Source organism: Engystomops pustulosus, chromosome 8 (genome assembly GCF_040894005.1).
Source record: "Engystomops pustulosus chromosome 8, aEngPut4.maternal, whole genome shotgun sequence".
Lineage (NCBI taxonomy): Eukaryota > Metazoa > Chordata > Amphibia > Anura > Leptodactylidae > Engystomops > Engystomops pustulosus.
Genome location: NC_092418.1, coordinates 45787693 through 45801649, shown reverse-complemented (window position 1 = coordinate 45801649; position 13957 = coordinate 45787693). Strand labels below are relative to the sequence as shown.

At 44.8% G+C, this 13957-nt stretch overlaps 1 protein-coding gene across 1 annotated transcript; it reads right to left on the bottom strand.

Annotated features, from left to right (window-relative positions):
- Nucleotides 1-1557: 1557 nt before the first annotated feature.
- LOC140076232 (hemoglobin subunit beta-2-like) lies at nucleotides 1558-2775 on the bottom strand. The gene is made up of 3 exons (XM_072122747.1): nucleotides 2451-2775; nucleotides 1927-2149; nucleotides 1558-1708 (listed from the first exon to the last, which is right to left on the bottom strand). The coding sequence occupies exons 1-3, from the start codon at nucleotides 2540-2542 to the stop codon at nucleotides 1580-1582; spliced, it is 444 nt and encodes a 147-aa protein (XP_071978848.1). The 5' UTR covers nucleotides 2543-2775; the 3' UTR covers nucleotides 1558-1579.
- Between the last annotated feature and the right edge of the window lie 11182 nt (nucleotides 2776-13957).

Genomic DNA, 13957 nt, shown 5'->3' with positions numbered 1-13957 from the left:
GGTGACGGAACGCGTGGGGCACTACAACCCCCTGGCTGCCTTTGGTGTTTTGGTTCGGTAAACAGCTATGATTTCATCTGTATACAGGTTAGATGCATTGATTTATGTTTGATTGATACCTTTGTGTAGGAGATTTATATTACCATGCCACTCAACTTACCAACACCATTATTATTTTTACTTTGCAGTCAGGGTGGTTTATTTGGAATGATTTGATACTATTCATCTCAATGAGTCTTTTTTGTTTGTGCACTTTGTTACACTTTTTAAGTGTTTTTAAACTGGTTACTGTTTGTCAAAATATTTTGTATGTGAAAAATAAAGTTGATTACCTGTTTAAACATGTCACCATCAGATTTCAGTCCTTTTACACAAATCTATTCCTTTACTTTTATAGAACTTCACTTCACAATTTTCTCCTGGCAGCACTTCCCACTAAGGCCTCTTCCACACTAGCGTTGCGTTTCACGTCAGGGTGCAATGCGTGAAAAACTGATGTTTTTCACGCGCGTGTTGTTAGCGTTTTTTTTTGCGTTTTCGGCGCATTTTTCACGCGCGAGTCAATGGGAGAATCGAGCATTTTTCAAAGGGACCATGGTTTGGGATTAAAATGGGTTATTTAATTAAAAAATAATGTCTTCTGATAAGTTGCAAACATCTGCGATCTATTCTTCACTGTTCCCCGTGTATATTATCTCCCGACAAGTTAGCAGATGTGAAGAACAGTGAAGAATAGAATAAAAACAGTGAACACAGGATCATTTAAGAGAAAAACACAGTGCAGAACACAGTGCAGAATAGATTACAGATATATGTGTGAAGAACACATTGCAGATGTTTAAATACATCTGCAATGTGTTCTTCACACATATATATTGTTCTTCACATGCTATTTTGGCCGCACCGTTCCGCGCGTATCTCCCGACAAGTAAGCAGATGTGCCGAACATCTGTAATCTATTCTGCACTGTGTTCTGCACTGTGTTTTTCTCTTAAATGATCCTGTGGTCACTGTTTTCACTGTGTTCACTGGTTTTATTCTATTCTTCACTGTTCTTCACTGTGTTTTTTTAATTAAATGATCGTTCGCGAGCAGGGGAAATACTGTTATTCTGGTCTTCTAGCAACCCTTACGTTTAAAACGCATTGCACTCGCATTGCACTTGCAATGATTGCGAGTGCAATGCGTTCTTGATGCATCTCCATAGACTTGAATGGGGCGTGAAAATTGCGCGTGACTCGCAAAAATAGAGCATGCTACGATTTTGACGCGCGTGCAAACGAACGCAAGCACGCGCGTCAAAAACAACGCTAATGGAGAAAGACCCATTGAATATAATGGGACAGAGTGCAATGCAAGTTCTGCGCGTCAAATGCACGCGCAGAACTCGCGCGTGAAAAACGCCAGTGTAGAAGGGGCTTAAGACCTAATTGATTGAGCTCTGCTCTCCCTCAATACCAAATCTTGCAGCCCTGGACATGAGTTAAATAGACAAACAAAATATATTTCAAAATAACTTTATTTTACTGACATTTGCAAGTGACTCAGAACACATTGATCAAAAAAACAACACAGTGATTTAGAAATATCCGTGGCTCAGAGCAGCCACCAGGACATTGATGAACTTCTCCCAGGCAGCCTGGACCTGAGGGGTGAAGGCAGATCCCAACTTGGTTGCCAAGACAATGACCAGGACTTCTCCCAGACGCTGTGGATGAAGAGAAGAATATTATCTTAACATAAATGTCCAATGGTATGTGATTACTTCCAAAAATAAATAACAGTAGTTGTATGACATATTAACAAAGTATATATGTGTAGTTAATATCCCTCTCTGTTTTAAGCTCTGTTTTTAAGAAGATTTAAAGCAATTTATAGATATAGAAAGCAACATTTTTATGTTACTGTTACTTGTAAATAATATACCTTGAAGTTCTCGGGGTCCACATGGAGCTCCTGGGCATGGGACTTGCTGAGGGCAGCCAGGTGATGCTTGACATCATCCAGGTGCTGGATGGCACTGCCAACAGCTGTCAGCACCTTCTTGCCATGAGCCTTCACCTTGGCATTGCCATTGATGGCGGTGGCATTGGAGAGGTTTCCAAAAGAGCTAAAGTATCTCTGGGTCCAGGGGTACACAACAAGCAGCCTATCATTTATAAGAAGAAGAAAAAAACAATAAATATTCTGCTAGTTTTCCACATTTTACAGTATAAACACCATCTTTATTTAATTGAATAGCAAATAGAGTATAACACTCAAATATACCACATAGTATTATTATTAATTGCTATGAGATTAAAGAAACAATTTGTTATAGTGTAGTCAATCTAATCTACAGCTGTAAGTAAAAATAATAGCACTATACCCACCTTTTTAAAATGGCTATATCATATCATATTATTGAACACATAATAAGTCAGATATCAGTGGTTAAACGTTGGTATTACCTGGCCAGGGTCTCTTGGCCGTCCTTCTCAACATTGACCTTGCTCCATGTGGAGGTAATGGCGGCTCTCTCTTCAGCAGTCCAATGAACCATGATGGCTGGCTTGTCTAGTGCTGCTATACACTGGGAAGGACAGTGAAGCCATACTGATGGATCTTCCTTTTTATAATGGAATTTCAAAGTTCCAGCCCTTCTCCATTACTGCTGTGTCATCCTTGTGCCTCAGTCCCTAAAAATCTGATTGGCTTAGTAAAAAGTTAAAAGGCTTCTTCAGCAATTTATTATTTCCTTGTGACAGAAAACCACTCTGATCAATTCTTTAACACCAGTCCCAATACATTAAACATGTCAATTAGTTGTAGTCACCCTGAAATGAGTGGGTTAACTATAAATTATTTGAGGATTCTAGATTTCTTGTTGTTAGGGGGTTTCACTATTCTGGTACCTCATGAGCAAATGTTTGTACATTTCATCCTGAAATAGCCAGTTTACTAAGTGTATTAAACAGAAAATGTATCTGTATTGAGGCTACATTCATACGGTGAAAACGCCCCTATTTATGGGTAACCATTCTTTTTAATTGGGAATACAGCGTTTCATTGAATGGCTGTATTGTCCTCCGTACTGTACCGTTTTTGAGCCGTATAAAATTTCTCATGTATTTGTGTCTAGAGTATAAGATGCAGGTTACATACAGGCTGCATACGGTTGCGCTGTATATATGTGCAGTATGCAGAACCAGTGGGAGGTGAATTCTGTCAGCAGTCAATAGTCAGCCATCCATCAATTGCCAGCCTACTGTATATTATACGGATACGGTGACATATGTGCATATATGGATGAAAAACGTCATGTATATATACAAGCTCATACTGATTTATAAAGTACGGAAATACAGGACTGGAGAAATCACACGTTTGTGTGAAAGTAGCATTTATCAAGACCGGCTTTTTTCATGCCAGTCTTAATAGCCCCTTACTTTTGCGTAGTATTCGTGTAATATATGATGAGTGGCTATAGTCAATTATAGAAAGTCTTTATGCTAAAAACCTGGTGTGAAAGTTGTTCAATCTGGTGGAACCCATTTGCTCTGCCTCTTCCCTGTACCTGTCAGGCCCCCTTTACCGGAAGTGGCAAGTGCGGCATAAAACTTCGTACATTTGTACATTTTCTGCGTTTAGGATCAATTTCTTATTGTTAATAAATAATTATGTAAAATACTGACCAAAATACTGCCATGTCAAAACTGTTGTGTGATAAATTATCAATGTCAATGGGTGAGATTACATAGCAATAAATATAACATTGTTAAAAATGTGTTTCTCTCTTATTTGGTTGCTGTGTATCATTTGAGCAGTTTATTTCATTGTAATGAAATAGTAATCAATGTTACAGAACAATGCCCAAGATATATAAAAACTGGTGCAATCTGCCTTTGAGTAGTTTGCGTCACTAATGTGCACTTTGCGGCAGATTATCCAATAGTGTTGCATGCTCTCAATTAGTCTTTTTTAGTTTTCAGGATGTGACACAGTTGCACCTTTTTTGGTGCACTTTGCTTCATGCTGTTGAGACACAATTGTATCGAGTTGCAGTAATAAATGTGGTGCAGACTTCGACTTAGCGCTACCACACCCCATGAGGTGCACAGTTTTCTAAACTGTCGGACAAAGTGCCGCCATTACACAAAAGTGGTGCAAACACTTCATAAGTGCTAGCTCCAAACACACTTTTCTGGAAACAGGCATAGACACAATAATATATCTGGGCCATTGTATTCCCATTCACTTACATGAAATTTTGCTGACTCTATTGGGCATGTCCTGATGACTCAGGATATAAGACAGCATTTTTTAAAACTCTTCCTTGCCCTTGTTTAAACTCCCTTTTACTTCTGATCTGCTTTTACTGATACCAGCACTGACTAATCAGTCCTCTGGGTTGAACATTCTGTTTCCTGTATTGGCCATTTACATATTTATGAATGAAATACATAGAGGTACTTTAATTGCTAATAATACACATATAAAAGGAGTCACTATATGGCATATAGTCACTTCTGCATTCTGTATAAGATGATACAACTTTCCCACTACACCTATGCTACATATATGGGTATATCGCATTATTGCTTATTATTCTGCAAATATACGGCATTGCTTATATTATGTATACAGTGGATACAAAAAGTATTTAGACCCCTTTAAAGTTTTCACTCTTTTTTTCAATGCAACCAATTGGTAAGATCAAAAAAGTATTTTTTGGTCCATCAATGTACACTCTGCAACCCATCTTGACATAAAAAAAACAGAAATGTGTTTTTGCTAATTTATTAAACAAGAAAAGCTGAAATATCCCATGTTCGATATACAAAGGTTACCTCTCGACAGAGAGGAAAAGGAGGATCGACTAAAAAGATGCAAATGAATAGTAGAAATTTTATTGGTAATATACAATACTCAAAGTTAAAATACATTTAAAATAACAAGTGGTGAGACACAAGAAAGAGAAAAAGAAGCGGGCCGACCCGGACAGGGCAAAGTTGAAAAATTGTGTCTGATGTCATGGTAAGAAGCTGAACCATTAAAGGCTAAACACCTTTACCATTGAACTGCAGTGATGGAGGTTTTTGTCCACAAGGTGGTGGTGGTGTTAACTAGAGATGAGCGAACATACTCGTCCGAGCTTGATGCTCGATCGAGCATTAGCGTACTCGTAACTGCTCGTTGCTCGGACGAGTATTTCACCCGCTCGAGAAAATGGCAGCTCCCGCCGTTTTGCTTTTTGGCGGCCAGAAACAGAGCCAATCACAAGCCAGGAGACTCTGCACTCCACCCAGCATGACGTGGTACCCTTACACGTCGATAGCAGTGGTTGGCTGGCCAGATCAGGTGACCCTGGGATAGACTAGCCGCTGCCCGCGCTGCTCGGATCATTCTCTGTCTGGATGCCGCTAGGGAGAGAGCTGCTGCTGGTCAGGGAAAGCGTTAGGGTGTTCTATTAGCTTACTGTTAGGCAGGAGTGATTCTACAACAGCCCTTCTTAGGGCTACAATAACGTTATCCTTTTTTTTTTATTTGCTTGTGGCTGGGCTTGCTGGCACTAGTAGTGCAGCTAGTACCATATTGTGAGGAATTAGCAGGGGGACTTGCTACCGTTGTGTTTAGCTCTTAGTGACACACATATCCACCTCAAACACCAAAGTGGGAAAATTTATTAGGGGTTTGATTTCAATTAGGCACAGTCTGCCAGTTTCTTTTTATTTTACGTTTATTTTTTTAATAACTCAGTGTCATCTCATCTTGCATAGTAGTGTGCTTTAATACTTGGCTAGAAAATAGCCATAGGAGAATCCAAACGGCTTACTTACGCCTACAGTAGCGTTATATATATTTGATTTCTGGTTGATCTGCTGGTGGCTGTAGTTGTTGCAGTGCATCTACTAGCAAATTGTGAGCAATTTGGAGTGAGACTTGCGACCACTGTGTTTTGCGCTTAGTGACGCACATATCCATCGCAAAGACCGAAGTGGGAAAATTTATTAGGGCCCGGGGTTGGATTTCAATTAGGCACAGTCTGCCATTTCCTTTTTTATTTTACGTTTATTTTTTTCATAACTCAGCGTCATCTCATCTGGCATAGTAGTGTGCTTTAATACTTGGCTAGAAAATAGCCATAGGAGAATCCAAACGGCTTACTTACGCCTACAGTAGCGATATATATATTTGATTTCTGGTTGATCTGCTGGTGGCTGTAGTTGTTGCAGTGCATCTACTAGCAAATTGTGAGCAATTTGGAGTGAGACTTGCGACCACTGTGTTTTGCGCTTAGTGACGCACATATCCATCGCAAAGACCGAAGTGGGAAAATTTATTAGGGCCCGGGGTTGGATTTCAATTAGGCACAGTCTGCCATTTCCTTTTTTATTTTACGTTTATTTTTTTCATAACTCAGCGTCATCTCATCTGGCATAGTAGTGTGCTTTAATACTTGGCTAGAAAATAGCCATAGGAGAATCCAAACGGCTTACTTACGCCTACAGTAGCGTTATATATATTTGATTTCTGGTTGATCTGCTGGTGGCTGTAGTTGCTGCAGTGCATCTACTAGCAAATTGTGAGCAATTTGGAGTGAGACTTGCGACCACTGTGTTTTGCGCTTAGTGACGCACATATCCATCGCAAATACCGAAGTGGGAAAATTTATTAGGGCCCGGGGTTGGATTTCAATTAGGCACAGTCTGCCATTTCCTTTTTTATTTTACGTTTATTTTTTTCATAACTCAGCGTCATCTCATCTGGCATAGTAGTGTGCTTTAATACTTGGCTAGAAAATAGCCATAGGAGAATCCAAACGGCTTACTTACGCCTACAGTAGCGTTATATATATTTGATTTCTGGTTGATCTGCTGGTGGCTGTAGTTGTTGCAGTGCATCTACTAGCAAATTGTGAGCAATTTGGAGTGAGACTTGCGACCACTGTGTTTTGCGCTTAGTGACGCACATATCCATCGCAAAGACCGAAGTGGGAAAATTTATTAGGGCCCGGGGTTGGATTTCAATTAGGCACAGTCTGCCATTTCCTTTTTTATTTTACGTTTATTTTTTTCATAACTCAGCGTCATCTCATCTGGCATAGCAGTGTGCTTTCATACTTGGCTAGAAAATAGCCATAGGAATAGGATAGCATCGTTTGGTTTTAAAAACTAAAAAACACACACAAAAAAAAAAACACAAAAAAAAGGTAAAAAAAAAATTAAAGTTATAACTCTCATTTTCAAAATGTTTAACCCGAGGGCTAGGGGTAGAGGACGAGGGCGGGGACGTGGGCGTCCAACTACTGCAGGGGTCAGAGGCCGTGGTCCTGGGCGGGGTGAGACACCACCTGCTGATGAGGGAGCAGGGGAACGCCGCAGAGCTACACTCCCTAGGTTCATGTCTGAAGTTACTGGGACTCGTGGTAGAGCACTGTTGAGGCCAGAACAGTGCGAACAGGTGATGTCGTGGATTGCCGACAATGCTTCGAGCAATTTGTCCACCAGTCAGTCTTCCACGCAGTCCACCCATGTCACCGAAATCGGCACTCCTCCAGCTCCTGCACCTCAGCCTCCTCCCCCCCAGTCTGCCCCCTCCCAGCAAAATTTGCCATTTGAACCGGCATACTCTGAGGAACTGTTTTCTGGACCCTTCCCACAGTCACAAACCACTTGTCCGGTTGCTGATGAGCAATTTTCCGATGCCCAGGTTTTCCACCAGTCGCAGTCTGTGGGTGATGATGACCTTGTTGACGTAGTGGAAGAAGTGTGTAAAGAGGTGTCCGACGATGAGGAGACACGGTTGTCAAACAGTGGGGAAGTTGTTGTCAGGGCAGGAAGTCCGAGGGGGGAGCAGACTGAGGGATCGGAGGATGATGAGGTGACAGACCCAAGCTGGGTTGAGAGGCCGGGTGAACACAGTGCTTCTGAGACGGAGGAGAGTCCTCGACCAGAACAGGTTGGAAGAGGCAGTGGTGGGGCCAGACGGAGAGGCAGGGCCAGAGCTGGTGCATCAGCGCCAAATGTGTCAACTAGTGAAGCTCCCGTGGCGAGGGCTCCTGCAGCGAGGGCTAGATTTTCAGAAGTCTGGAGGTTCTTTAAGGAAACACCGGATGACCGACGGACTGTGGTGTGCCACATTTGCCAAACCAGGATCAGCAGGGGTTCCACCACTACTAGCTTAACTACCACCAGTATGCGCAGGCATATGAATGCTAAACACCCCACTCAGTGGCAACAAGCGCGTTCACCTCCGGCCGTGCACACGACTGCTCCTTCCCCTGTGTCAGCTGATAGTCAGCCCCCTGCCCAGGACCCTGCCACAAAAACCCCATCGTCGCCTCCACGATCCTCCACAGCATCCACCAGCGTTCAGCTCTCCATACCCCAGACGCTGGAGCGGAAACGCAAATATAGTGCAACCCACCCGCACGCCCAAGCCCTTAATGTGCACATCTCCAGATTGCTAAGCCTGGAGATGCTGCCCTATAGGCTAGTAGAGACCGAGGCCTTTCGCAGCCTCATGGCGGCGACCTCCCCTCGGTATTCGGTCCCCAGCCGCCACTACTTTTCCCAATGTGCCGTCCCAGCCCTGCACCAGCACGTGTCAGACAACATAATCCGTGCCCTGACCAACGCCGTTTCTGACAAGGTCCACCTGACCACGGACACGTGGACGAGTGCTGCCGGGCAGGGCCACTATATGTCGCTGACGGCACATTGGGTTAACTTGGTGGAGGCTGGGACCGAGTCTGACCCTGCGGCTGGTCATATACTGCCGACGCCGAGGATTGCGGGGCCTACCTCGGTCCAGGTGTTTCAGGCCTAATATGCCTCCTCCTCCTCCCACCCCTCCTCCACCTCCTCCTCCGAACGACCATCCGTGGGCATGGCGCCATCAGTCGGTAGCTCTAGGCACAGCAGCAGTGCCGTCGCTAAGCGACAGCAGGCGGTGCTGAAACTGCAGAGCCTAGGCGATAAAAGGCACACCGCCCAAGAACTATTACAGGGCATCACGGCGCAGACTGATCTGTGGCTGGCACCGCTGAACCTGAAGCCAGGCATGGTTGTGTGTGACAACAGCCGTAACCTGGTGGCGGCTCTGCAACTCGGCAGAATGACACATGTGCCATGCCTGGCCCATGTGTTAAATCTGATAGTTCAGCGTTTCCTCAAGACATACCCCAATCTGTCTGATTTGCTCACGAAGGTGCGCCGCATCTGTGCGCATTTCAGGAAGTCCAGCACAGATGCTGCCACTCTCAGGGCAGCGCAGCGCCGCCTCCAACTGCCCGCTCACCGACTGTTGTGCGATGTGCCCACGAGGTGGAATTCAACACTGACCATGTTATCCAGAGTTTACCAGCAGCGCCGAGCGATTGTAGACTGCCAGATGTCAACTTCCACCAGAACTGGTAGTCAGGTCAGTCAGCTTCCTCAAGTCTACAATGAGGAGTGGACGTGGATGTCTGATATCTGTCAGGTGCTGAGTAACTTTGAGGAGTCAACACAGATGGTCAGTGGCGATGCCGCCATCATCAGCCTCACCATCCCGCTGCTTGGCCTGTTGGAAAACTCTCTGGTCAGCATGAAGTCGGAAGCTTTGCGCTCCTCACAAGAGACGGGGGAAGAAGATTCCCTTGTTGATAGCCAAAGCACCCTTAGGTCTGTTTCTCAGCGCATATCGGAGGAGGTGGAGGAGGATGAGGAGGAAGAGGAGGAGAATGTTGGCGAGACACAAGAGGGGACCATTGTTGAGTCCTTCACTGTTGAGCGTGTATGGGCAGAAGAAGAGGAGTTGGAGGAGGAGGAAATGGACAGTCAGGCCAGTGAGGGGAGTGAATTCTTACGTGTTGGTACTCTGGCGCATATGGCAGATTTCATGCTAGGCTGCCTATCCCGTGACCCTCGCGTTCAAAGAATTTATTCCAGCACCGATTACTGGGTGTTCACTCTCCTGGACCCACGGTACAAGCAAAATCTTTCCACTCTCATCCCTGGAGAGGAAAGGAGTGTGAGAATGCATGAATACCAGCAGGCCCTGGTGCACAAGCTGAAACAGTATTTTCAGTGCAGCTGGTGGCATCATCACCGATAAGCGTACACGCCTGTCGACTGACAGCGCTGTCAGGCTGACGCTTATCAAGATGAATAAAGCCTGGATTTCTCCTAATTTCCAATCTCCACCAGGTGAAGGAAGCTCAACCTGAATAATTTATCCACTCCTCCTCCTCCTCATTTTCCTCCTTCTCCTCCTCTTTGTACAGTAAAGCAGAGGAAACTGGCTATTTTTTTACAGGGCCCACTGGCTCTAGCTATAGTACTTTATGCATTTAATTTTTCTGGAGGGCCACCGACCCGGTCCTCTGTTTTAAACAATTTTTGGGAGTGCCACATACAGGCACTCAATCTATTCAATTTTTCTGGAGGGCCACCTACCTGCTCCTCTGGTTTGAAAACTTTTTTGGACTGCCACATACAGGCACTCAATCTATTCCATTTTTCTGGAGGGCCACCTACCTGCTCCTCTGGTTTGAAAACTTTTTTGGACTGCCACATACAGGCACTCAATCTATTCCATTTTTCTGGAGGGCCACCTACCTGCTCCTCTGGTTTGAAAACTTTTTTGGACTGCCACATACAGGCACTCAATCTATTCCATTTTTCTGGAGGGCCACCTACCTGCTCCTCTGGTTTGAAAACTTTTTTGGACTGCCACATACAGGCACTCAATCTATTCCATTTTTATGGAGGGCCACCTACCTGCTCCTCTGGTTTGAAAACTTTTTTGGACTGCCACATACAGGCACTCAATCTATTCCATTTTTCTGGAGGGCCACCTACCTGCTCCTCTGGTTTGAAAACTTTTTTGGACTGCCACATACAGGCACTCAATCTATTCCATTTTTATGGAGGGCCACCTACCTGCTCCTCTGGTTTGAAAACTTTTTTGGACTGCCACATACAGGCACTCAATCTATTCCATTTTTATGGAGGGCCACCTACCTGCTCCTCTGGTTTGAAAACTTTTTTGGACTGCCACATACAGGCACTCAATCTATTCCATTTTTATGGAGGGCCACCTACCTGCTCCTCTGGTTTGAAAACTTTTTTGGACTGCCACATACAGGCACTATCCAAATTGAATTGTCTCCATAGCAGCCTCCACACGTTGTCTCCATTGCTACCTCCAAAAGTCGTCCATATAGCTGCCTCCATACATCGTCCCTTTATCAAACGAGGTGTGTCAGGCCGAAATTTGGGTTGTTTTCATGGATTCCACATCAAAGTTGTTAACTTTGTCGCCACCCTGCTGTGTTATCCACAAAATACACTGGCAAACTTTTACCATTTACGGATATTATTTCAGCGCTTCTTGCGCATCTGTTTACATTCCCCTCACCCGCCATATCCTAAACTTATAAGAACGCTACTACACTTGATCTTATACAAAAGGTTCTTAGAAGTGCTGTTTGGGGAGTAGCCTAGAGACAGGGGCTTGGATTGGCGAAAGCTCGCCTGGCAGCGGAGCGCCAGCGCCATGCCAAGAACCAACTAACATAGTTTTAACTGCAGCACCTTTAATCTACTACTAGTTCACTGCCTCCATACATGGCCGCCTTATCAAACGTGCTGTGTCAGGCAGAATTTTGGGTTGTTTTCATGGCTTCCACAACAAACTTGTTAACTTTGTCGCCACCCTGCTGTGTAATCCTCAAAATATACTGGCAAACTTTTACCATTTACGGATATTATTTCAGCGCTTCTTGCGCATCTGTTTACATTCCCCTCACCCGCCATATCCTAAACTTATAAGAATGCTACTACACTTGATCTTATACAAAAGGTTCTTAGAAGTGCTGTTTGGGGAGTAGCCTAGAGACAGGGGCTTGGATTGGCGAAAGCTCGTCTGGCAGCGGAGCGCCAGCTCCATGCCAAGAACCAACTAACATAGTTTTAACTGCAGCACCTTTAATCTACTACTAGTTCACTGCCTCCATACATGGCCGCCTTATCAAACGTGCTGTGTCAGGCAGAATTTTGGGTTGTTTTCATGGCTTCCACAACAAACTTGTTAACTTTGTCGCCACCCTGCTGTGTAATCCTCAAAATATACTGGCAAACTTTTACCATTTACGGATATTATTTCAGCGCTTCTTGCGCATCTGTTAACATTCCCCTCACCCGCCATATTCCAAACTTATAAGAACGCTACTACACTTAACTTGGTGTAGGCTGGGACCGAGTCTGACCCTGGGGCTGGTCATATACTGCCGACGCAGAGGATTGCGGGGCCTACCTCGGTCCAGGTGTTTCAGGCCTACTATGCCTCCTCCTCCTCCCACCCCTCCTCCACCTCCTCCTCCTCCTCCGAATTACCATCCGTGGGCATGGCGCCATCAGTCGGTAGCTCTAGGCACAGCAGCAGTGCCGTCGCTAAGCGACAGCAGGCGGTGCTCAAACTGCTGAGCCTAGGTGATAAAAGGCACACCGCCCAAGAGCTATTACAGGGCATTCCGCATCAAACTTGTTAACTTTGTCGCCACCGTGCTGTGTAAGCCACAAAATATACTGGAAAACTTTTTTCATTTACGGATATTATTTCAGCGCTTCTTGCGCAGATGTTTACATTCCCCTCACCCGCCATATCCCAAACTTATAAGAACGCTACTACACTTGATCTTATACAAAAGGTTCTTAGAAGTGCTGTTTGGGAAGTAGCCTAGAGACAGGGGCTTGGATTGGCAAAAGCTCGCCTGGCAGCGGAGCGCCAGCTCCATGCCAAGATCCAACTAACATAGTTTTAACTGCAGCACCTTAAATCTACTACTAGTTCACTGCCTCCATACATGGTCCCCTTATCAAACGAGCTGTGTCAGGCAGAATTTTGGATTGTTTTCATGGCTTCCATGTTAACTTTGTCGCCACCCTGCTGTGTAATCCACAAAATATACTGGCAAACTTTTATCATGTACCGATATTATTTCAGCGCTTCTTGCTCACCTCCTTTGGTTCCTCTCTGCCACCCATTGGTTTGAAGCCTGAGTCCATTTAGGGTATGTTGCCATGCCACTCTCTAGCCTGCCGCTGCTGCCGCTGCCTCTGCATGCCGTCCCCTATAGTGTCAGGGTCAATTATTGGATGTTTTAGATGCTATCTAGCCTCATTCGGTCACTCTGTCATGGCCATGCTGTTGCCCATAATTTTGGCATAATGGTGCGATTAAGCAGCCTCAGAGGCATCCATGCATGCTGCCCCTGCTGTTTCCTGTCCATTTCCGTGGTGTTTCCATCCTTTTCTGAGGTTCCCAGGTGTTTGGCCAAGCTTCCCTGTGCAGAGCCTTGGTCCCCTTGAAAAATGCTCGAGTCTCCCATTGACTTCAATGGGGCTCGTTACTCGAAACGAGCACTCGAGCATCGGGAAAAGTTCGTCTCGAATAACGAGTACCCGAGCATTTTAGTGCTCGCTCATCTCTAGTGTTAACCGCTGTGGTATATATGATGTATAGTAAATATATATATAGGAACTTTGAGTGCTGCAGAAATTCTTTCCTTAACTTGGCCAGTACTGCCTGTGCCTTTCCACAGTTCTGTCTATGACCTCCTTGGGCAGTTACTTAGACCTAATGAAAAAAATAACTATAACCTGGCAATTTTCACTTTATTTTATGAATTTAAAGTAATCCAAAATGTTTCAGTCTCAGTGACCTTCATCAGAAATGGATAACTGGGGGTAAAATGGATAGGATAGTAGCCAGCCCTAAGCTGCAGTTAGCATGGCGTCTTGTTGTGGGGCAGCGTCTCATCGCTATTGGAAAAGTTTTACAATAGCAGTGAGAATCCGCTCCACACCAAGATGCTGTCAGGATCAGTGGTAGTGGATCCTCTGTGCCACCATGGGCGATGACGGAAGCGGACACCTGGGACCAGAGTCTAAGCAGTGTTCACCAGAGCCTGCCGCAAAGCAGATTGGAC